The sequence below is a fragment of the Trachypithecus francoisi genome, unplaced genomic scaffold (assembly GCF_009764315.1).
Source record: "Trachypithecus francoisi isolate TF-2019V2 unplaced genomic scaffold, Tfra_2.0 Lachesis_group9, whole genome shotgun sequence".
In the NCBI taxonomy this organism is placed as follows: domain Eukaryota; kingdom Metazoa; phylum Chordata; class Mammalia; order Primates; family Cercopithecidae; genus Trachypithecus; species Trachypithecus francoisi.
In genome coordinates this window covers 24,246,148-24,272,145 of record NW_022681474.1, presented here as the reverse complement: position 1 = coordinate 24,272,145, position 25,998 = coordinate 24,246,148, and the positions used below count along the sequence as shown (strand labels likewise).

The 25,998-nt window shown below is 33.9% G+C and overlaps 1 protein-coding gene across 1 annotated transcript in view; it reads left to right on the top strand.

Moving 5' to 3' along the window:
* Window positions 1–25,998, top strand: part of DNAJC1 (DnaJ heat shock protein family (Hsp40) member C1) — a 250,305-nt gene that overhangs the window by 65,276 nt on the left and 159,031 nt on the right. The window contains 5 exon segments of the mRNA XM_033209707.1: window positions 11,400–11,501; window positions 11,993–12,039; window positions 19,899–20,064; window positions 20,940–21,037; window positions 21,997–22,090. Coding sequence (XP_033065598.1) covers window positions 11,400–11,501; window positions 11,993–12,039; window positions 19,899–20,064; window positions 20,940–21,037; window positions 21,997–22,090 — 507 coding nt within the window.

Below are 25,998 nucleotides of genomic sequence, written 5' to 3'. Positions count from 1 at the left end.
TTTTCTTATTTGTCAAGAAATCATTCTTATTGACCTTGACTCTCAAAGAATAATAAATGTTCTTTATCAGTAGCCAGGATTTGGTATAGATTAACCTATCACTGGTTACTGTATATAGTTTAAGGCTAAGGAAGTCAATTAAAGTTATAATCTTACATAAATTTTAATACATCTCTCCAAAGAAGGTTGACTTTAACAGTGATCTATTATGGAGAAGCCCAAAGTCTCCCCCTACTTCTTTTGTAGGATATTGGCCATAGAAGCCCAGACTTAAAATTTATCATGAAATAAACTATATTCTTGTATTTACTATTTTTGCCATGAAAATTAGTTTTTATTTTGAAACTTATTTCTAAAGCATTTTCTTTTTTCAATTTATTTTAAATTTTATATGCATCTGGTGTAAAATCTTATAATCCTGAAGATACTGTGATGAATCCAAGTTTCCTGCCTTATTCTTCTGATCCACTCACCAGAGACAACTTCCTTTACATATCCCTATTATTTAGTTATTCTAGTGGTGACTGCACTTGTGTACAGGCACATGTTTGTTTTGGTTTTTTTTGTTGCTTTTTTTTTTGAGAGGTTTGGCATGGGGTGAGAAAGCTGTGTTGACTGCTAAATTTACACGTGCAGGTCAGAGTAAAGAGGGCAAAGTCATTAGTAAGAGTTTAGCTTGAGCTTTTAATCGATAAATCAGATACGAAAATGACCCAAAGACCCAGTGAGAAAGATGACATGGAATTACAGTCAAGCATTGCTTAATGATGGGGATGCATTTTGAGAAATGCATCGTTAGGCAATTTTGTCGTTGTTTCAGCATCGTAGAGTGCACTTTTACAAACCTAGATGGTATAGCCTACCATACACCTAGGCAACATGGTATAGACTATTGTTCCTAGGCTACAGACTTGTACAACATGTTACTAAATACTGCAGGCATTTGTAACACAATGGTATTTATGTATCTAAACGTAGAAATGGTACAGTTAAAATATAGTAAAAAGATTTAAAATGGTACTCCTATATAGGTCAGCTCCATTATAATTTTACAGGAACCACTATCATATATACAGGCCGTCATTGACCAAAATGTCATGCAGTGCATTGACTGTATTAACTTTGAGGCAGTTGGTCTTGATTAATAACACTATACAAATTAAGGGTCCCAGGTGTCAATTAGAGTTTGAAGTTCCTAAGTATGATTTGGATGAATGTTGTCTTCCTTCCTCAGTGAATCTGATAGCCAAATAGATGATCTTCCCTTCAATTTAATACTCCTGAGTCTTTTTCAAGGGAGTAGAAGTTTCTTTAAGAAGAGTTTACTTTGAGCGGGCCGAGAGCAGTGGCTCACACCTGTAATCCCAGCACTTTGGGAGGCCGAGGCAGGCGCATCACAAGGTCAAGAGATCGAGACCATCCTGGCCAACATGGTCAAACCCTGTCTCTACTAAAAATATAAAAATTAGCTGAGTGTGATGGCGTGTGCCTGTCGTCACCACTGGGGAGGCTGAGGCAGGAGAATCTCTTGAATCTGGGAGGCAGAGGTTGCAGTGAGCTGAGGTCATACCACTGCACTCCAGCCTGGCAACAGAGTGAGACTCCATCTCAAACAAAACAAACAAACAGAAAAACGGAGTTTCCTTTGGTCAGATCCTGGATAAGATCTTTTGGTTTTGGTTTTGGTTAACTAGCCAAATATTTTTCTACTACCTGGCATACCTAAAAATGTGAATATCACATTTGTGGAGACACTGATAAATAGAATGAGTTTTAGATTATTGTCAATCCATTGATTAAAATCAGGGTCGGCAAGCTACAGTACTTGGGCCAAAAGCAGCCACTACCTGATTTTGTAATAAAGTTTTATTGGAACACCACCATACCCATTTATTTATGTATTGTCTGTGGCTGCTTTCTTACTACAATGGCAGGATTTAATAGTTGTAATGAAGACTGTTTGACCCACAGAGCCTAAAATATTTACTGTCTGTCCGTTTTCAGAAACAGTTTGCCAATCCCTGATAAAAAGTAAAATAATAAGTTTCCCTTGAGTCACCTTAGGCAGATTTTTCAGTGCTGTTGTTAGGTAGCAAAACTTAAGATAGCGACCATGGAAGGTAGAAAGTTAGGTTGAGATTTTTCTTCTTCTTTTTTTTTTTTCAAGTGTGTTTATAACTGTAAATTTTCTTCTAGGCACTGCTTTTACCACATCCTATGTTTTGGCATGGTATGTTTTCGTTTTCATTCGTATCCTTCTCTAGTGATTTTTTTACTTTAAAAATTAAATATCGTGATTTAATTTTATTCTTGCTTAATCCTCAGTTGTTTTTAATTAGAAAAAAATAGTTAACGATTAACTGTTAACATTAATGAATTAAAATCTTCCAGAAGGAATGAATCCAAACAGAAATATCTAACGACTAATAAAACCCTAATATTTTATGGCCTTTCCTGTTTTAGTCTCAAACATTCTAAACATAAAGGAAGAAAGAGCTTTTCAGTTTTATTCTTTTCAAAAGAGCATAGGCTTCTCTCCTGCTACTGAGGATGGTCTCCTAACACATTCACAGTCATTTAGAGACAACATAATGGCACATTCATTCATATCACAGTATTTTCTAATTTCCTTTTTGATTACTTGTTTAAAAATGTGTTGTTTAATTTCCACATACATGTGTATTTTTCAAATTTCCTTTTGTCATTGATTTCTGATTTCATTTCGTTACGGTTGGAGAAGGTACATGGTATGATTTCAGTCTTTTTAAATATATTGAGACCTATTTAATAGCCTAAAATACAGTATATCTTGGCTAATGTTCCATATGCACTTCAGAAAAATGTATATTCTCTTTTTGGGTGGAATGTTCTATAGTTGTCTTTGAGATGTGTCTAGTTGGTTTACACTATTGTTCAAATCTTCTGTTTTCTTACTGTTCTTTCTGATTGTTCCATTATTAAAAGTGGAGTATTGCAGTTTCCATTTCTGTAGAATTGTCTATTTCTCCTTTCAGTTCTGTTAAATCTTTACTTCATTTATTTTGGGGCTCTGTTAGGTGCATGTTTATGTTATTTGTATTGTTATATCTTCTTGATAGATTGACCTTTTTGTCATTAAATAATGTCCTTTGTCTTTTGTAACAATTTTTGTGTTTAAATTGATTTTGCCTAATATTGGTATAGCCACCCAGGTCTCTTTTAATTACTGTTTGCAAGGAATATCTTTTTTCATCCATTCCGTTTTGACCTATTTGTATTTTGGTTCTAAAGTGAGTCTCTTATAGACACCATGTACAGTAAATCCTCTCTTGCTGTCATCAGTAGAGTCTTAGAAACTGCCACTTGCAGTAAGTCTTTAAATAGCATCATTTCCTTCAATGTTGTTTCATTATAGCATGAAAAAAAATTGTTTTCATTGTATGTCATTTTACTTAAAGTTGCAGTATCTAAGAACCTATCAGTGACCGTGAGGACTTGCTGTGATGAGTCATGTTTGTTTTGAATTCATTCTGCCAATATCTACATTTTAATTGGAGAATTTAAGTCATTTAATTTTAAAGTAATTACAGACAAGGAGCGACTTACTTTTGCTATTTTGCTATTTGTTTTCTATATATTATAAGTCTTCTTTGTTCTCCTGTTCCTGTATTACTGCCTTTTTTTGTTTTCAGTTTTTTTCCTAGAAAATAAATAAATAAAATAAAGCTATTTTATTCACTTTTAATTTCTTTTACTGTAGATCTTTATATTCTTAGTTTTTGCCATGGGAATTACAATTAACATCTTAATTTATAGCAATCCCGTTTGGATTAATACCAATTTAGTTTCAATAATGTAAAAATTTTTGTTAGAATGTTAGATGCAGAAAGGAAAAATTAAAAATTAATTTAAAAAAAAAGTTGCTCGTATAACAAGCACTGTTCCCTATTCCTTATGTTGTTTATTGTCACAGATTACATTTTTATGTATATAATGTCTGCCATAGACATAGATTTATATTATTTATGATATATTTATAGTTACTGCTTTATGTAACTGTCTTTTAAATCATATAGAGTAAAATTGAAGTTACCAAAATGCATTAATAATGACTTGTATATTTATGTAGTCACCTGTTTTAGTCTGTGCTACTATAACAATATGCTTTATGCTGGGTAATTTATAAACAACAGAAATTTGTTGCTCATAGTTCTAGAGGCTGGGAAGTCCAAGATCAAGGTACCAACATATTCACTATCTGGTGAGGGCCTGTTCCTCATAGATAGTCCCTTCTGTGTGTCCTTCCAGGGCAGAAGGGCAAAAAAGGCACAGGTCTGTGGGACGTCTTTTACAAGGGCACTAATCCCATTTGACCTAATCACTTCTTAGAGGCCCCACCTCTTAATGCCATCACATGGAGGATTAGATTTCAACACGAGTTTTGGAGGGATGCAAACATTCAGACCACAGCATTATCTTTATCAGTGTTTTTTATTTCTTTGTGCTGATTTGAATTACTTTCTAGTATTTTTTTCTTTCAGCTTGAAGGACTCCTTATAGCATTTCTTATAAAGCATATCTACTAGCAATGAATTCTAGTTTTTTAACTGGGGTATCATAATTTCTTTTGTTTTTGAGGGATAGTTTTGTTGGATATAGACTTCTTGGTTGATAGATTTTTTTTTTTCCTGTTACTTTACTACCGTCTAGCTTTATAATCTCTGATGAGAAATTAGCTGTTAACATTATTGGGGATCTCTTATACATGATAAGTTGCTTCTTTTGCTGCTTTGGGGACTCTTTCTTTTAACAGTTTGATTATGATGTTTCTAGGTGTGGATCTCTTTAGTTTTCTCCTACTTGGGGTTTGTTGAGATTCTTAGATATGTAGGTGTATGTCTTTTATCAGTTTTTGAGGTTAGATGTCATTTTTTCTTCAAATATGTTTTCTTTCCCCTTTTCTCTGTCTTCTTCCTCTTGGAGGTCCCTTATGTGTTTGTTGGTACTTTTAATAGTGTTCCACAGGTCTCTTAGGCTTTGTTCATTTTATTTAATTTTTTTCCTTTCTGCTCCCCAGATCAGGTAATCTCTGTTGATCTCAGTGTTCATTGATTCTTTTTTCTGTCTACTCAAGCCTGCCGTTGAGCCCCAACTAGTAAAATTTTCATTTCAATTACTGTATTTTGCTAGTCTAGAATTTCTATTTTGTTTTTTTAAAGTTTATTTTTGTTGATATTCTCAATTATGTGAGACATTATTCTCATACATTCCTTTAGTTCTTTGTACATACTCTTTAAGCATATTTAAAATAATTGATTTAGAGTCTTTGCCTAGTAAATGCAATATATGGACTTCCTCAGGTACAATTTCTATTAATTTTTTTTCTCTGTGTGAGGACCATACTTTCTTGTTTCTTTACATGCCTCATAATTTTTTATTGAGTATTAGACATTTTAGATATATAATGTGGCAGTGATATTTTCTACTTTCTTAGAGGTTTTTGTTGCTGCTTATTGTAGTTGATGTTGTTTGTCTAGTGACTTTTCTGAAATAGACACTTTTGTAAAGTTTATATTCTGTGCTATGTGTGGCCACTAGAATTTCTGTTCAATTGGCTTAGAATCTCTGGTCAACTAATGATTTGGCAGTTATTTTCTTAATAGTTGGAGCCAGAAATATATAGTCATGCATCACTTAATGACAAGGATGCTTTCTGAGAAATGCATCACTTGGCAATTTTGTCTTTGTGTGAATATCACAGTGTATTCATACAAATCCAGATGGTATAGCCTACTGCAAACCTAGGCTATATGGTATAGCCTGTTGCTCCTAGGCTACAAACCTGTATAGCATGTTACTGTACTGAACACTGTAGGCAGTTGTAACACAAAAGTATTTGTGTATCTAAACATATTTAAACATAGTAAAAATACAGTGTAATAGGTAAAAAATGTACGTGTATAGGGTATTTACTATGAATATATCTTGCAGGAGTGGAAATTGCTCTGGGTGGGTCACTGAGTAAGTGGTAAGTGAATGTGAGGGCCTAGGACATTACTGTACGCTATCGTATAAACACTGTACACTTAGACTACACTAAATTTATTAAAAATATGTGATCTCTTCAATGATAAATTAACCATACCTTACTATGTAACATTACTACTTTATAAACTTTTTAACTTTTTGACTCTTTTGTAATAACACTTAGCTTAAAACACAAACTCATATATAGCTGTATAAAAGATTTTTGTATCCTTATAAGCTTTTTTCTATATTTAAAATTATTTGTTTTTTTACTTTTTAAACTTTCTTGTTAAAAATTAAGACACAAATACACATGAGCTTAGGCCTACACAGGGTCATGATCATTAATATCACGTTCATTTAATTGGAAGGTCTTAAGGGTCAGTAACATGCTTGGAACTGTCATCTTTTATAACAGTGCCCCTTCTGGAATACCTCCTGAAGGACCTGCTTGAAGCTGTTTTACACTTTATTTCTTCTACATATTTTTTTAAAAATTACCCTCTGAAATAACCATAATAGTATAGTAAATACATAACCCCGTAACATAGTCGTTTATTATCATCAAATACTGTGTACAATACACAGTTGTACGTACTATACTTTTATACAACTGGCAGCACAGTAGGCTTGTTTACACCAGCCTCCCCATAAACACATGAGTAATACATCGCACTGTGACATTAGGAAGGGTAACATGTCACTAGAAGATAGGAATTTTTTAGCTCCATTGTATTGTATTCTTATGGGACCACCATCATATATGCGATTCATTGTTGATGGAAACATTGTTATGTGGTGTATGACTATATAAATATAAATAAATAAATAAATTATATATATATATATATATATATTTCCAGTGTTTGCCAGTAGACTGTGTATATCTTGGGGCCATGCCTTCAATACTCATTTGGGCAGTTTATATCTTTCTTAGCTTCAGTTTCTGCTTGTGCAGAGCCTGAAGATCAGCCAGAAGTGAGAACTAGGGCCTTCTCAAGTGTTTCTGAGCATGTGCTCTGTCCTGGGCACACACATGGCCATCTAGTTTCCAAGGAATATGTAGGACTAGATGTCATGTCAGTTTTCACAAGGAACATGTCACTTTTCAGTCTGTGTGCCCAAGCTTTTTGAGAGCTTGTTTGGAGATTCTAGCAGGGGAGCGCAGCTACTTATATACCTTTGACTCAAGACTGGTCCTCCTCTATCAGGGATGGTTGTCCTTTTGGACTGAGCATGCAGCTTCAGGAAGGACGCACATGGAGTGATGAGGGAAGAAGGGGACACCCGCCTCCCCAGCCAGATCAGCCAAATCAACCCTGGCGATCAGTGGGGTGGCAGATGTCACAGCCAGATCCCCCTCGCATCCCCAGGCTTTTTGATAATTAACTGTAGCTTACTATATAATGTTTCTACTTGATGAACTTTTTAATTTTTTATCTTTTTGACTCTTCTGTAATAATGCTTAGCTTAAAACACGAACATATATGTAGCTGTATAAAAATATTTTTGTATCCTTTCAAGCTTTTTTCTATATTTATAGAAACAATTTATTATATCCATTGTTTGCCTCAATTGCTACCCCTTACCCCATTCAGCACTGGCTAATATATTTGCCTGTAGGCCAGGCACGGTGGCTCATGCCTCTAATCCCAGCACTTTGGGAGGCCAAGGCAGGTGGATTGCTTGAGCTCAGGAGCTTGAGACCAGCCTGGGCAACATGGCAAAACACTGTTTCTACAAAAAATAAAAAACAAATAAATAAAGTTGCCTTTAAATGTTTACGACAGGTGGCCTATCTGCCCTGGCAGAGTTCTGAGTGTGGCAAAATAAAAGCAAGCCCTTTACACAGTTTAAGCCAACAGAGAGGTTAAAACAAAACAACCACAGATCTTTGAGAACAAGGTAAACTCTGATCCCTCTGTCACCAGGAACCTAACCAAGGCCTTAGGGTGGCATCGTTAAGACCCTTAGTGAGAATCATCTTTTTCTTAAGTGCTTGCCTAATTGCTGTAAATTTTGACAGGTTTTCAGAGATCAGATAAAGTTGATTCTGACCGTTTTTGTCAGGTTATTTTCACTGTTTCTGTGGAGGGACGAACTTGGAGTTCCCTAACATGCTGTTTTTTGCTGACGTGCCATTGCATTGTTTCCATTTTGATAAGCTTACATTATTTTCAGGTTTTGTTGTTGTTGTTTTGGAGACAGGGTTTCACTGTGTCACCCAGGCTGGAGTGCAGTGGCGCAGTCATGGCTCACTGCAGCCTCAACCTCCTGGGCTCAAGTAACACGCCCACCTCAGCCTCCCAAGTAGCTGGAATTACAGGCGCATGCCACCACACCCAGCTAATTAAAAAAATTTTTTTGCACTGATGGGGTTTTTCCATGTTGCTCAGGCTGGTCTCAAACACTTGGGCTCAAGTGATCTGCCTGCCTCAGCCTTCCAAAGTGTTAGGATTACAGGCATGAGCCACCACACCCAGCCTCAGAGTGTTTTGTTTTGTTTTGTTTTGTTTTGTTTTTCAAAAGTTATGTTTCTTCTTCATAGAGGTCACCTGACTGTTAAAATAATTCATGTTTAGCTTGCCAACCATGAATGGTTAGCTTGCACATTTAGAAGGAAAATAATTCTAACAGATGAATCCGGTAGATCTGAGTTAAAGATAGCCATTTCACTCACGTGCTGGCAAAAAATTTTCTCTCCAAGCTAGAGAGATAAAACATCTAATCCAGTGAATATGGGGGATGAATGTTCTAACATTCAGGCCTCTAATAGAAATGTGATGTCAAATGTATTAGACAAGCCAATACATACCAGGGTCTTTACCTGTAAAGCTCCAATGGAACATACTCACATTGTAGTTATGTGGACATGTTCCATATAGTTTATCAGGTCAAGAATGTAACAGTTGTTCTCACTACCTTCCCAAAACTCTATCTCATTGGGAAGTTAGCCCAAATCTGAAGCTAAACAGCCAACATAAAGAGATCTGATTCTGAAGCAATATTTTCTGAGTTTGAATTCATTGAATACCTAATATTAAATGAATACATAAGCTAGTTTGAAGTACAACTTATCTAGAGCATGTCTTTGTAGATAAGAACATCTTCATGTTATTCACCTTTATCTACTTGAGGTAGAATTTATTGGTGAAATAACTCTACTGGATAGATTCTCAAGAGGAAAATAGTCAGGCAATATTTGTGTATAAGGAACACAGCCCTGTTCCTTAGAAGAGAGCTGTCTGTATGTGTAGCTGGGTGAAAAACAACATGAGGTTGGTGAACTGTATCCTAAGGTGTAATAATCTGGGGGACCAGGAGGATGAGCCAAGAGGATGGGAGATAAGGCTAAAAAAATTGGAAAACATAGGTGACAGAGGCACCTGGTAGCTGCTCAAGGATTTAGAGTAGGAGAGCTGTCTGACCACATTTACATTTGGGGTACATATGGTGACAGAAAAATGGAGGATTGGGGGATCAGAATGGCAAGACTGGAAGCAGGGAAATGCCTTAGGTTACTATTAGTTGTTTTTATTTTTAAGTAAGAAATGTTCCATAGTGAGGATGTATTAATTTTGTAATATAAGAAAATACATAGCTATTATTTTGTATGAAATATACTTGTTGAATAATTTATGATATAGTCCCAATTTTTAAAAATCTAAGATTAAAATCTCAATTAGAGATTGGTTATTCAGTTGACACTTGATGTCTTTGCTCAACAAAAGGATTCATCATAGATTTTCATTAGATAATCATTTGTTTCTACCACATTATCTGTAGTCTATGTAGGGAACATGTCAATTTTATTAAGCAAATTAGATTGAAAATTACAACCATGTTACCTGCAGTACTTTAGTAATTTTTATAGCTCCACAGCCTTCCACAAGTCACAAAAATACTCACACCCCGGGTAACATACTAGTCTGGAGCAACAAGCCCCAGAAAACTGATAATAAAAATAATGGTTTGTAAAGACAAGCCTGACAGACTAATTATAGCTTCACTTTGTCTCTCTCCAACTCTATTTAAAAACTATTGATAATATTTAGTCCCAGGTATATAGATTTTTTTGTGTTGGTTTGGTTTGGTGTTTTCATCATTTGAACTTCTTAGTAGTTTTTGAAATTAATTAGACAGTCTGCTATCAAATGAGAGACATTTAATAAGCAAGTTTACTCTCATTTTTCCCAATACAAGTATGTTATTTGAATATACTTTAAGTTTAATACAGATCAAGTTTTAAACCCCAGCCAGGCACGGTGGCTCACACCTGTAATCCTAGCTAGCACTTTGGGAGGCTGAGGTGGTTGGATCACTTGAGGTCAGGAATTCGAGACCAGCCCGGCCAACATGGGGAAATCCCGTCTCTACTAAAAATACAAAAATTAGCTGAGTGTGGTGGCACATGCCTATAATTCCAGCTACTCCAGAGGCTGAGGCACAAGAATCTCTTGGACCCAGGAGGTGGAGGTTGCAGTGAGCTGAGATTGTGCCAGTGTACTCCAGCCTGGGTGATAGAATCAGACTGTCTCAAGAAAAGTTTTAAACCCTACTTGACAGTGTATTCTTTGTTATTATTATGCATTTTATACTGGCCATGTAGAAATGATGTTGTCTGATTTTACCTGTGCACACAGGATTATATAAAATGTAATTTTAATATCCACTTAATCTAAGTACTGAACCGTGGTAACTTTTAGATATATTTAAACTATACTAGTAATACATAAATATTGGGCAAATTTATTTTTATGAACCAGACTGAGGAGGCTGGCCAACATTGAAAATACCCTTTAAAGTACTAAGTAAATAAGTATAGTATATTTAACTCTTTCTAATGATAATAATTTTTGATAAATGCGAATTTAACTCCCTTCAGATAGGCATGCTTTTTGACATGTGAAAGTGAGATTCCGTAAGTTGTTGCTAAGATGATAAACTCGATATAAATAACAATAGAGAAACGATACGGTTAGCCTGGGATTCAGAAATTGGCTTTAACATTTGCCAATAAATAAAGAGTTTCTTTGAAGGCACACAGATGTATTAATTTTTAATTTGTTTCTTTTTGATCTCTTAATTGCTGAAAAAGATTTATTGGTTAATTTTAGGAAGGCAAGTGTTTGAAAAGTTTCGCCAAATACTGTCTTTTTTAAATGACTGTATGGTAATGAAAAGTTAAGAGGAGAGCCAAATTAGATTGAATAATTGTTCAGTCATGTGGGTCAGGCTAGTTGCATAGCCTGGTTGTTAGACTGATTGCTCAAATTACATTGCCTGGGGTCCTGCACTTGGTTGGCTGTCTTCTCAGATCTTAACAAGGTTCTGGGAATTTCTTTTTCTGACAAAGTTTGCTTTGTATTTTCCCCTCCCCCTACCACCTCCAGGATGCATCATCTGCAGACATCAGAAAAGCATATCGTAAGCTTTCACTAACTTTACATCCAGACAAGAATAAAGATGAAAATGCAGAAACTCAGTTTAGACAAGTAAGTGAAATATGCCATTATATATATTTTTGTGACAAATGTATTAATATGTTGATGGTAGAAAAATTCACTTATATATGGAATATTTTCATTTGAAAATGAGGTAGTAGTTTAAAATATAGTGTATATGTTTTTATTCAAGTTTCTACAAAATACGTTTTTACCATTTTGTATTAGCATCTCTAAATTCTTGGAGGGTCATAATTGTCATAATTTTCTTGTCTAAATTACAGCTTTTGTTTTTAAAATGCACATTTTAAGATAAGTATTACTTTTGTAACTGTCACAAAGGTTTATTTTGATATCAAGCATTTTTAACCTCTTAAGGTACTACCAAAACATAAAGTGTTACTTATAATTGAGATTTCATCTGTTTATTGTATATATGGGCACATAGGATTTGCTGCATGTGTATTGTAGTGCCTTCACTCTCCTACATGATTTCTTATAGTTGAGAGTATTTTTATTTTAAAGTAATGCTTTTATTTTAGTTGGTGGCCATTTATGAAGTTTTAAAGGATGATGAACGAAGGCAGAGGTGAGTGTTCATTTCTGCTTTTGAATTAAGATGTTATAATTTCATGCAACAGTTTATAAAGAATTAAGTCTCCTTAAACATTTTGTTATGTTAGTATTTTATTTTTGTTCCTTCCAAGAAATGCAGTGTTTTAAAAATGTGTGTTTGAAGCAGACTTAATTTTATTTGAAAGTATTCACTAGATTGATTCGATACTTACAAGATTCAAGATTATGAGTCATAATGTTAGCAAGTCCTGGCTTCCTTAATACGACTTTTAACATGAGTGTTTATGCCCTGGGAAATGCAAATACTGCTTGAATTCAAATAAATGTCCATTCTTTCCCGTATGTCAGTAATAGCTCCTATCTGTGCCTGGTGCTTGGTGCTTTTTCCCCCACTATTCCTTAAATGTTTGAATTAGACCGTAGTGATAGTCAAGTTAGTACTCTTTCTTGATATTTCCTCACTCTCAAAATAACCCAATTATATAAGCTTCTGTAAGCCTGTAGAAGATAGGGGTGGAAGAAAACTTCGCTTCTTGTGTCTATTTCTTTTGCCTCCTTCCCTTCCTTTACTCTGCTCCGGCGATTCTGCATTGAGGGTTAAACTTCAGAGTGGTGGCAGTCCCTCACACTAAGACTTCTCTGTGCCCCTTTCAGAAGAGTGGCAATATATTTATGTAGTAGTTTATAATGCCAGTGACTTAAGAGGAGGTTACACAGAGGCCCCTTTCCTCTACTCCTACAGAATGTATGGAATGTAGATATCATTTCAGCAACCTTCTAAGTTTTTGAGTCAGACCACAACACATATGCACATACACAACTAAAACAATAGTTTCACAAAATACTTCTTATTGCAGGTTAAACACATCATTTCTATTCTAGGCTAGACTAGTCTTTTGGTGTTTTTTATTTATTTATTTTTAAAAAATGTTGGTTGTGGTTCACTAAATTGATTTCGTGAGACACTAGTGGACCACAATCCAAAATTTGAAAATGTTGTTCTACAGTACAAGAGTACCTTTAAAAAACAAAGCAAAACAACACCTAGGCATTTGAGATTTAGGCAGAAGCCAACTTAAATATCTGTATACTTCAATAGGGGGGTAATACATCTTTAGACAACTCTATAAATTATGCTATGTTACATTCTGAATCTTTCCTCAAATGTATTATCTGGAATTAGTCTGTATCCTAAAATGTTATCTACCATTCTTGATTCTCATCTTAACCGTTTAATTTGAATACCTCTGCTTGTCAGATTGCAAAGCACAAGGATTCAAGATCTTCTCTTAAAGTGTTCTTCGCTTTATAACAAGGGCTGGCTTTGGTCCAGATACCATAGCAGACATTCCTCTGGTTTGAGATAATCCATAGTGTTGAAAGAGTCCGAGAAGTGTGTTGAAAGAAGTTTTGGTCATTCTGCGCATATTTTCTAGTTAGTTTCTCTACGAGCCCTAGTTTTATTTCACACATGTAAGAATGTGTCTGTAAAGGTAGCTTTATTTAGTCTTCTAATATCTTTGGCTTGAGGTTTTTTCTTTTTGTTTGTTGTTATTTTAAGTCAGTAAACTTTGTAATTTCTTTCAGTTACCAAAATTATTTCTATCTTTTCAAAACAAATCACTTCTTATATATAAATTGTTTCTTCATTAACATGGAATCATCTATTAATAAATAACATCATCTCTTTAGGATTAGTTCTCTCATTTATTTTAGAGAGTTGATAGAAAAAAATGAATGTGACAGTTACACAAACAGCTGTAGTATTTATACCCCTTGAGGCACAAGTAACTCTTTGGTAACTGGTTTTCCTTGAGGCAAAAGTCTTAACTAATCAAGTTAAGAATCACTCCTCTAAAGCTTGTGCCTGAGGCCAGGTGACCTGTGAGTATTTAAACATAGGAGACAGACATCTCTGCAGACAATTACTTAATGTTTATAATTCCTTTAGGGAAAAAAAGAAGAGCACAGTCAGCATTATCTTCAAAAGAAGATTATCTACATATTGATATAAAAAATGCTTTTTGGTATCACAATTATTTACTATAAATATTCATTAAGTAATACTTTCAAATGTGTAACCTTCCAGGAATTGGTAATTTGGGAAATTGTCAGACATGTTTCCTATTTATTTCCCTTTTATATAATTGTGTTTTCTCTGAAAACAGATGCATTATTTGAATTTTGCTGGAAAAGGGAATAGCAGTGAAATTGATAAATTAACAAACCAAATAACTTTTTTATAGAAAAGAAAGGCTGACTGGGTACAGTGGCTCACATCTGTAATCTTAGCACTTTGGGAGGCTAAGAAGGGCAGATCCCTTGAACTCAGGAGTTCGAAACCAGCCTAGGCAACATGACGAAACCTCGTTCTGCAAAAAATACAAAAGTTAGCCTGGCATGGTGGCACATGCCTGTAGTCCCAGCTACTCAGGAGGCTGAGGTGGGAGGATTGCTTGAACCCCAGAGGCAGAAGTTGCAGAGAGCTCTAATTGCACCACTGCGCTCAGCCTGGGCCACAGAGCAAGATCCTGTCTCAAAACAAAAAAAGAGGAAAAAGAAAATGTCAGCTTTGTTTGATTTTTTTAATGTCCTTATTTGGGTATAATTTGCATACAATAAAAGTCACCTGTTTTAAGTGTACAGTTAAATGCTTTTTAGTAAATTTACAGGCTTGTGCAAACCATCACCACAGTCCAGTTTTAGAACATTTACATCGGCCGGGCGCGGTGGCTCAAGCCTGTAATCCCAGCACTTTGGGAGGCCGAGACGGGCGGATCACAAGGTCAGGAGATCGAGACCATCCTGGCGAACACAGTGAAACCCTGTCTCTACTAAAAATACAAAAAACTAGCTGGGCGAGGTGGCGGGCGCCTGTAGTCCCAGCTACTTGGGAGGCTGAGGCAGGAGAATGGCGGGAACCCGGGAGGCGGAGCTTGCAGTGAGCTGAGATCCGGCCACTGCACTCCAGCCTGGGCGACAGAGCGAGACTCCGCCTCAAAAAAAAAAAAAAAAAAAAAAGAACATTTACATAATTTCAAAAAAGCTTTAGCCCATTTGCGGTAATTCTTCACCCTGATCTCCAGCTCCAGGCAATTACTGATCTATTTAGTGTATTTATAAATTTGTCCTTTCTGGACATTTCATATAAATGGAATCATGCAATATGTAGTTTTTTGTATGTGGCTTCTATTAACATAAGGTTTTTGAGATTCATCCATATTGTAGCATATACCAGTAGTTCATTCTTTTCTATTGCTGAACAGTATTCCATCGTATGGATATACCACTTATGTTTATCTGTTCACCAGTTGATGGACATGGGAGTTGTTTCCAGTTTGGGGCTGTGATGAGCAAGGCTTCTGTGAACATTCACATAAACTTCAGATGGACATATGTTTTCGTTTCTCTTGGTTAGATTCCTAGGAGTGCAATTGTGAATAAACGTTTAAGCCTTTTTCTCCCCCAAGAACATAGACTATAGCATGAAAACACACTCATGTACTGCATAATGATATTTCACTCAATGAGGGACCACATATACAATGCTAGCCGAGCACAGTGGCTCACACCTGTTATCCCAACACTTTGGGAGACTGAGGTGGGAGGATGGCTTGAGCCCAGGAGTTTGAGACCAGCCCTGGCAACAAAGCTAGACCCTATCTCTACAAAGAATAAAAAAATTAGCAGGGTGTGGTGTGCCTGTAGTCCCAACTACTTGGGTAGCTGAGATGGGAGGATTGCTTGAGCTACTTGGGAGGCTGAGATGGGAGGATTGCAAGGCTGCAGCGAGCCATGATCGTGCCATTGTACTCCACCCTGGGCGAAAGAGTGAGACCCCATCTCTAAAACAACAACCACAGCAACAAAAAAACTCAATGCTTGTCCCATAAGATTATAATATGGTATTTTTACTCTACCTTTTCTGAGTTTAGATATACAAATACTTATCATTGTGTTATAGTTGCCTACAGTATTCAGTACAGCAACATGCTATACAGGTTTGTAACCTAGAAGCAATAGGCTACCATGTAGCCTACATGTGTAGAAGCTGTGCCACATAGGTTAATGTAAGTACACCATGATGTTCACACAACGTGGAACTTGCCTAACGGTTTGCCTAATTATGCATTTCTCAGATCCAATCACTGTCATTATTAAAGCATGCCTATAACAGGTTTTCGTGGTTATTGTAAGAAAGCCTAGCTTAGCAGCCTTCTCTAAACTCTTTAGCTAACTTATTTTGGGAAACAGTAGCCCAGCTATGTTCCAACAAATTTTTATGAGTGCCCTGAATGTTAGTTGAGGTAAAGTACTGAGTACCAGCCATTACATTTATATACTAGATTGCGCTTTAGTAATATTAACATAGCTACTTTTGTTTAAAATATATTATGAATTTTTAACCAGTCTTCTTTTGCTAAGTTGTGAAACTTTAAAATTTTTTGTCTGTTTCATGTTACTATATTTGTATAAGTTGAATGTGTTTTTAGTTTACTAAATAACGTTTTATTTACAAATGCAATTAAAAGTATAGTTATTCAGCCTTAAAATGTTAAACTTTTGTAAATTCATTAACTAGTTATTGTAAATTTGATTACAGGTGTGTTCAAATCAAAAGAAACGTTAGTCTGAGAATAGGAAATTTACTTTAGCACCTTTCCTAAATAAAGTGCAGTGTACCACAATTTTTGGCGTATATATTGTTTTTTCAAAGAAGAATGAGAACAATTAATTTAGACATGTTTTCCGTTTACAATGTTTGTACAAGTAGTTTTTATTCAAAGTTTCAAAATGTTACCTAAATGGGAATTATGTTATTATTGTTTTAAACTAAAAATTTCAGCTTTGTAATACAGAAAATTCATAATTTAGGCACATGCTAGAATTATTTAAATATTTTCTTAATATACAGATTTTTAATTTTAGTTACATACTTACTATTTGATATTTCAAAAAATAGTAACATTTTAAATTTCCATGCATTTTTCTGCTGGTAACTTGAAAAAAATTTTAAATTTGTTTTCCAGTATTTGTATTAGCCTAAATATGTTTCATGAATTGCAGATTATAGTATGAAACTCACTAATGAGTATGTAACCATTATTTTATGTTCATGATGTATATTGTAAGAAAATCAAGTGAAATAAACACACGTTAGGCCATATGTTGGATGTGTGGAATTGATTAATGTTTTCATTTCCAAGAAAATTCCATTATAATTCCCTGTGATTTTAGCATTAGTGATATTTTTTATCATAGAGATCTATTTCTTTATATCTTACAACACATACATTGTACATTCTTAATCTGACTTTAACAAATGTTGAGAACAGTTTGTGTGAATCCCAAATACAGAGCATTTTAACAGTGTTATATGTTTAAATACAGAAAAGCCTAATAAAGTGATGTTTTAAATTTTATGTGTCAACACAGTATTTCTTCTTAAATAACTTATGAAAATAGTGTCTGTGTGTACTTTAAGAAATGTATTTTCAATGTTTCATCAGGAAAGCAGTGATTTATCTTTTAACAGCATATATTCTAAAAAGTGAACTATAATGGAAGCTATCTTTCCTTAAAATGGCCAGTCGTGTGAGCCATAATGTTCATTGATAGTAAAATCAATAGAGCATTGATTCAAAGCTTAATCCTTAGAGACTGTTATTTAAAGTGACAGACATAGCCTAGTAAATATCTAGTTCTGTTTAATGTGTTCAGTGCATGAGGTTTTGCTATCTTGAATGTGTGCACTAAATACAATTTATACGTAGGGTAGAAAATAGTAGCTATTAACAGACACATAGCACTTTCAGTTATGATGGTGATAAAATATTTGATAAGAGATTCTTAGCTATGAGTTCAGCTGTTTTCTCTTCTGCTATAGTTTAGTTATATCCAAAGCAAATTTAATACTTAAGAGTGCTATTAAGGAATTGTCTCCATTTTCTTAGATGTTCTTTATCAATAACTATACTTTTTTTCCTGAAATTATTTCATGGGAGAGGTTTGCTGAAAATAATGATTTTTATATTCACCTTTTTTCCCCCTCAAGAAATCTGAAGTAGAATATGGATTGAGAATAGATTCAGGACTTAAGATTGATTGGACTTCATTTGAATGTTGTAACCTTATGTTAGAGCACTTGAAACCTTTTTACCTATACATTTCTCATTTAAAATGAGCCGATTTTTATTAGATTGATTTAAACATAAATTTTTGATAACATGAATGATAGTTTCTTATGAAGTCATATTATTATATATTGATGTTAATATTCAAGCATTTCGATAAATATTGAAAAAGAATAACACCAGATATTTCTGATCTAGCTACTGCCAAACCATACATTAATTTGTAGACTCTTGTATGTTACACAATTTGCTTTTTAAGAGTTTAGTACTAATTAATGTCCTTTCCTTTCAACATTGGTTATTCCAATTTGTTGATACTGTTATTAATAATCTAAGTTGATCACAAAGGTTTTCTAGATTTGCTAATAAAATATATTTTGCATTTATATCTGATGTTTTTCTGCTGAAAAAAGAAGTTGCCTGTAATAAATCCTCTGCTTTATTTTTTTAGCATATCTCCAAGGTATCAATTTAATAACTATCAAAGTAGCTACTGCAGTTGTTGCATTTAAATTGATTTACATGTCAAGACTGGCAGTTTAGCAGCTGCGCTATTATTCCTAGATCGGTCAATTTACTTGAGAAAAACCTACTACTGAGTTCTACTGACCTGCCTGACAATATAGGCCCTATTTCTATTCCTGTAATTAGGCCTGCAACTAACTCAGAATATTTTTAATTAAAATATTTTGGTCAATGTGTTGCACCAAATTAGGCCTTTCAGTGAAGATTTAATTCTGGAAATAGTGTGATTAGAATATTTAATGAGTTGTGTTCAATTAAGATTAACAGGTTGTGTGTGTTGAACACAGTGTGTGTGACCATTTTGAGTTTTACAATCATAAATGTTACTCCTTATTTTTAACCTCAAAGATATTTGTTCAATAGTTGTCTGACAAGTAAATTTAAATTCAGTCGAACATTTATTTTAAAGTAACTTTTTTATCCTGATAGTACCAAGAAAGCTGATTTGAAATGCATCAGCTTGTTAAAGGACTAGGAAAGCTTTTACTTGTTAATGTTGTTCTCTTCCAGCAAAAGCCAAAAATGAGGAAATTGCCACTTAAATGTTTACAAATAAACAGTTGAGAAATCCAACATAAACACTGGTTGTTTCCACATCTCTTTCTAATTTCTAATCTAGTTTTTTATTTTCTAAAGGAATATAGCAATACAAAATTAAAAGGTACTCAATTTTATAGGCTTTTACCTCATTTAAAAGCTTTGATAAAATCGTGTGTATAAATATTTCAACATTGAGCCACCATAATATAGGGGTAGAAATAAAAGCACTGACTAGAAAATTTATTCCGAATTTGATTCAATTAATATGTAATTCACGGTAACAAACAGCTCTTATCTTGATCTTTCTCCTGTTGAGATCCTTCTTTTTGTTGCTGACTTCAACGGCAGAGTCTTTACTGTAGACTAGTAGACAGGTAGACTACATGTAGCTCCTTTAGTTTAGATGTCACTCCGGGAGTCACATCTTTGGGTGCTGCAAAAATATGAGATCTAGTATCCACAGTATATTATTGGGCACTTTTTGAAGAGTGTCAGTGACTACAGCTATCTACAGTGCTTTGAATTTACTAGATATTATAATGCTGGGAATGTACATAAACATTATCTATTTTGGATAAATTATTTTCTTTTTCCTCTTTGTAATATAGGCACAAATAATTTTTTTGTTTTTATTTTAAACTCCCCATGAAAAACTGTTATATTTGTACTGTAGGTATGATGATATTCTGATCAATGGACTTCCAGATTGGCGACAGCCTGTATTCTACTACAGGCGGGTGAGAAAAATGAGCAATGCTGAGCTGGCATTACTCTTATTCATTATTCTCACAGTGGGTCATTATGCTGTAGTTTGGTCAATCTACCTGGAAAAACAACTGGTAAGTATTAGTAATAAATCAAATGAACTAGCCTCCTTAATTTTATATGGAATTTCAGACATTTATTTTTCAACTGATGAAAATTTCTATTTCTCTGTGTATACTTCTTATTCTAATAGTTTTATACTCAATGTTTGACGTATTTCTAAGTCAAGAAGAACCCATGAAATAAGAAAATATTCTTCTTTTTAAAAAATGTGGCACTTAAGTTTGTTATAAAACTTTGTGAAAGCCCACATACCTAGCTGGGAATTAGAAGGTAGAACTATGTTTTAATTATCACCTTCCAAATAGAAATTTTTTTTATGTAAGACTGACTTTAGATTTTTTTGTGTCATAGGCCTTTATATAATGAATGTTTACTTTTAAAATGTTTTAAGTAAATAAATAAAATTGGAAATGAATATAATATTCTAACTTCAAAGATCAATTGGTTAAAAAATTATTTTACTTTTCTTGGTTTAATATGCTACTCTATAGTTTATTCTTTTGTGGGTTTTTATTTATATGTCCAAGATAATCAAACATATTTATCAGTATTCATGAATTAGCATCTGTTTACTCATTCCTTTTGAAGTGACATTATTAAAGTTGGATGAATGAGAAAAAGTGAGTTGAATGCTTTCTCTTAGAAAACTTTGATTGCTATGGAGATGCACATGACTGACAGTGCTGAACTTCACGTGTGTTTAAGGCCTGGATACCATGGCAACAGTTATTGTGAAAGATTGATGATTTTACTTAATCATGTTGGACCCTACATACATTTGCATAAATGTTCCTCTATAATGTTTACCCTTCACAGAAGAGCCTAGATAACATTTGAAGTGTACATGTTAATGATAACCTGTAACCATAATTCTTTCCACATTAAGGATGAACTGCTAAGTAGAAAAAAGAGAGAAAAGAAAAAAAAGACTGGCAGCAAGAGTGTGGATGTATCAAAACTTAGTGCTTCAGAAAAAAATGAAAGGTGAGAGTATATAAAAATACTTCATAATTTGAAGCTGTTTTAAAATATATCTTTAATATGATTCAACTTCATATGTATATTTACATGTGTTCTCATTTATATCTGTGGTAGTCTTATAAAAGACTAATAAGGTGCCATTGTTTATGAGACAAATTCTAATCTTAAGCAAAATTTCTTCAGGTTTTTTTCCCCCGTATGAAATGTTAATATATATTTAAATAATCCCTCAAATTCTTCTAGTTTGAAATTTTTATACTGAACTTTAGAAACAAAGTACTATTAGACGGACTTATCACTTAGCTCAGGAGTGACCGTATGTAGAGAAGCGGTGATATGCAGTACACTCAGAAAGATACCACCATTTCTTCTATTGATTCATAGAAAGGAATAAAGGGTTTAAATAGTTTACACAGCAGGGCATGAACTGGGATCAATGAGGGATGGAGATCAGAGACTATTCTGCCTGTCTTCTATTCTGATGACATCAGTGAGTAATGCTTCAGTGAACTGCAAATGACATTAATTTTTATGTATTGGTTTGTTTATGCTACAGTCTTCATATCTGGTTGTCAGTACTTGGGAACACTCTGATGATGGTTAGTTTTTTTATAGCTGAAGTAATCATAAGGCTTAAGAATTCATTGTACAAAAGTGATGAAAAGCCCAGGTTAGAGAGAGGGCTTTTGTTTATCTTTGTAACTTGATTAGGAACCTCCTTCCCCAAAATCTTAGCCTGGTTTCTCTTACATGCTATATATATTGCATTTGTTGTGACTACTATATTTCATGATAGCGTAAGTCAGTTATAAATATTTCAGTGAATAGTTTCTTCATTTTTTTTTTGTTGAAGTAGTCATTCAAAAAAGAATTCATGATCTTTATAAAAATATTTTGTCTCCCAACTTTCTCTGTATATTCCTCATTTGTTGTATGTTGTTCTTTTTTCTCCCTCCCTTTAGATTGCTGATGAAACCACAGTGGCATGATTTGCTTCCATGCAAACTGGGGATTTGGTTTTGCCTTACACTAAAAGCATTACCTCACCTAATCCAGGTAAAATGTACCTCTTTTATATAACATTAGATCCTTTATTTTTAATCATTCACGAAATAGTTTATGCCCATGTTGGCTTTCTGAATGCCGATATGCAGTGGATGCTGTATAATGTTGATTGAGTAGGATTTTTGTAAGTTAAACCTAATTTAGACAATTCTAAGATTATTTAGATATCTGTTTCTGTAATTATCTTTTACAATGGTTTTAGATCACCTTAGAGTCCCAAGATACTAGAAAAAGAAAAAAAATACTATCTTTAGTACAGAGATAAAAGCAATAAAAATTTAATCCACTGTTATCATTAAAAGCATAACCAGTAAAAAGGAACAGCATTCAAGTAGCTTGCCACCCATTATTTTAATAGCATTTAAGTACAGAGTGTTAAAAAAAAAAAAAAAAGAAAAACCAACCTTTACATGAACATCTGTATAATTATGCCAAAATATATATTGCATTCCATTTTATTTGCAAATTTAAGAAGAGTGAGGACATTTTGTCTTTTATAGGTAATCAGTTTCTGTTTCTATTTAGTCTTGATTAAATAATAAAATGTGGATATATATCATATTTATGTCAGTTTCTTTTTTTTTAAATTTAGTATATCAAAGCATATTTTATTACTGCTTTGTTAATTTTGATTATTGCATCATTTTAGAAAATCCTCAACACGTAAATATTTGAAAGTAAATAAAACACTTTTTGGTGTACAGATTCTGAGTTGAGATTGTAATTTTTGGAGAGAAATGTTTTATTTTAGAAAATAAGTGTTTATAATCTAGTGGACCAGATAATACTCTATTCAGTTCTGCCCACTTTGCAGTTATATATTAGAGCTATTTTTCCTGATTGTTTAAGGAAGCTGATGACTACAACTTCTGCATTTTCCTTTATTTTTCTCATAATGAAAATTTTATATTTAAAGGAGAAATGAACCAAAATACTAGTGTGCTTCTTTCTATCCTTTGAGAAATTACCAGTTTTTCCATAAGTTCATCTTAATAGTTATTGCTTATAGAATCTTATATTTTGTTTACAGTTAATAGAGAAAAAGTACAGTATTTTGGTAATTTGAAAGGTTTGTTTTTAAGTTGTTTAGCGTGTTATATTGTTTGCTTGAAAAAATACTCTGCAATGCTTGTATGCTGTCTGTAAGACTTAATGAGAGAGGAAAAGTCTTTATCACACTGGTATGTTTACGAGAAAATGAGACGGAAAAATAATTTTAGGGCAGATTTTCTTATTTTTTTAAGTCTGATAATTTTTTGCAAACTTTGGAATCTGTGCAACAGGCAAACCAGAATATAGATGAGTTTAAAAGTATATTCATGAGGCAGTATAAATGGAATATTACATAAGATGTCAATATTAAAAACTTCTTTGTAATTTTAATCTAATTTGAGATAAAGTTTATTTGGTAAAATTAACGTATTTCTTGTTTAACATGTAGGGTAATTTACCATACTAGAACCAACATATTATTATGGCTTAGATTTATAATTTACTTTAAAATACTTGCCTGTGATAGCTGTTAATTCATGTAACAGATTGATTGTTTTGCCTCATCATAAATTTGTAGAAAATATACAAAAATGAGGAATTTTACAGAAACTTTTTAGTTTCTTTAGAAACTCTGCTTTTTTTAACTGATCAGTTTAAATTTTAAAGTTTTTACTTACTTGATGGTACCTGCTGCCTTTCAGTTTTGAGATGCGAGGCATTAGGGTTTCAAGACCTTTTACATCTAATTTTTAAATTTTATTCTAATTATTTCTTCTTGATAAATAGACTTCAAGAAGAAAAGTAAGATGATTTTCCTTTTTAAAGCAAATATTTGATATTTTTATTCTGCTTTGGGGACCTTAGATTAGTGTTTCTAGTGGTCACTAACAAAATAATGTCATGCAGTAGACTCTTTCAAATACATAGTATAATAGTGAATGTACTTTAGATTGATAAATATTGCTTATGAAATACATTAGCAAAACAATACTGATCAATTGCTCTCAGGATTAGATTTTTGTCTGCTTTTTGTTTTGTAGTATGCTATGACCTTCGTATTAATCTGAGATCTTCTTAAATAAGATATTTATGAAATTTAGTTTGAGTCTTTTTCACCTGAAAAAGCTACTTCAATCCTGAAGTTATCTGGATTGGTAATTGGAACAGTGATCAAAAAAGAGCCCTTTTAAGACTGTAAGAATAAAAAATGATAGGTACAACCTTAAAGTTTTAAAATGTGTACTTTATGCACCACTTTTGTGATATAGAACCATTGTTTTTTATTTTTATTTTATTTTATTTTTTGAGACAGAGTCTCACTCTGTCACCCAGGCTGGAGTGCGGTGGTGCGATCTCAACTCACTGCAACCTCTGCCTCCCAGGTTCAAGCAATTCTCCTGCCTCAGCCTCCCGAGAAGTTGAGACTACGGGTGCCCACCACCATGCCCGGCTAACTTTTTGTATTTTTAGTAGAGATGGGGTTTCACCATGTTAGCCAGGATGGTCTCGATCTCCTGACCACATGATCCGCCCGCCTCGGCCTCCCAAAGTGCTGGGATTACAGGCGTGAACCGCTGTGCCCGGCCATTGTTTTCTTTTTAAATAAGAGTCCACTGATTGAAGTTTCTTGTACTCTTCCTGGCATAAACTATGCCGATAATCTTGCTTTCTTTAAAGAAGAGTCAAACTAGTCTTGTGAAACAATGTAATTATATAATCTTTGTAGATATATATGATTTCCTCCAAGTCTTTCATAATTGGCTTTCTTACATCTAGTTAACATCATTTTAATTTAATTTAATTTTTATTTTCTAGAGACAGGAGCTTGCTATGTTGCTCAGCTGGCGTCATACTCATGGGCCCAAGTGATCCCCCCACCTCAGCTGTCCAAGTAGCTGGGACTACAGGCACGCACCTCCATGCTAGACTTTTGTTTGGGAGGTTGGGGGTACCCTAGGTGGGACATTAAAACAGCATTTTTAACAACTCTTATTTTGAGCTTGCCAAAGCATTCAACTTGGTTTTTCAGAGAAACAGTTCTTACTCCTTACTCATATCGCATCCTTTTTTACATGGTAATTAATTGAATCATGTAATTAAAATAACAAGGAGGTTTAATAGTTAGCACAAGCAGCTCTTGTAAGTATACAGTAAATTAGTTAAGCACATGTAAGTTAAGAGAGTTTTACTTTTGGTGTAAATTCCTTGCATTTTATGAAAAGTTAATTAAAACTGAGCTGCAAATATTTGATGTCTGTATATAGCTGTTGGTTAAGAAGCAGGGTCCAAGCTAAAAGTGGGAGATTCAGAGGCTTCCAGCAAGTGACCTTTACACTGACAGAATCTGTACCCAAATCTTGTCATAGCAACAGTTCTTCAGTCTAATTTCTTTCCTTCCCATTCATCCTCTAAATACCCATTCCTTTGCTGCACTTCACATACATAAGGTCGTTTGGTAGGATTGGGAAAAGTGGCATTTCTGGCTCACTTGTGTTCCCAGGTTTGCTTTTATTACTTAGCATCTAAAAGCCTTAAGAAAACTCCTATTGCCTGCTTAGTATACCTAAATTATTTTCTATTTCCTCCCAAACAAAATTACAAATGCAAATAATTATTTCTACATTTGATGTGTAAGGCGTCTTTTGGTCAGATGTTTAGAAAGACGATTCAGCCAGTTCAGTAAACAGATATTAAATGTGTATCAGAACATGGCACTACTAGGGACTACAGAGATAAATATGCCTTCTCTAGGACCTTAATGTCAGGTAGCAGTTATAACACATGAGTTTAAATAACCATTCTACAATACGGTATATATGCTTCACATGTTTAGTATGATCAGTGACTTCTATAGATATTCAGAGAAGTAAGGTTGTCTCTATTTGGGATGACCAAGAAAAACTAAA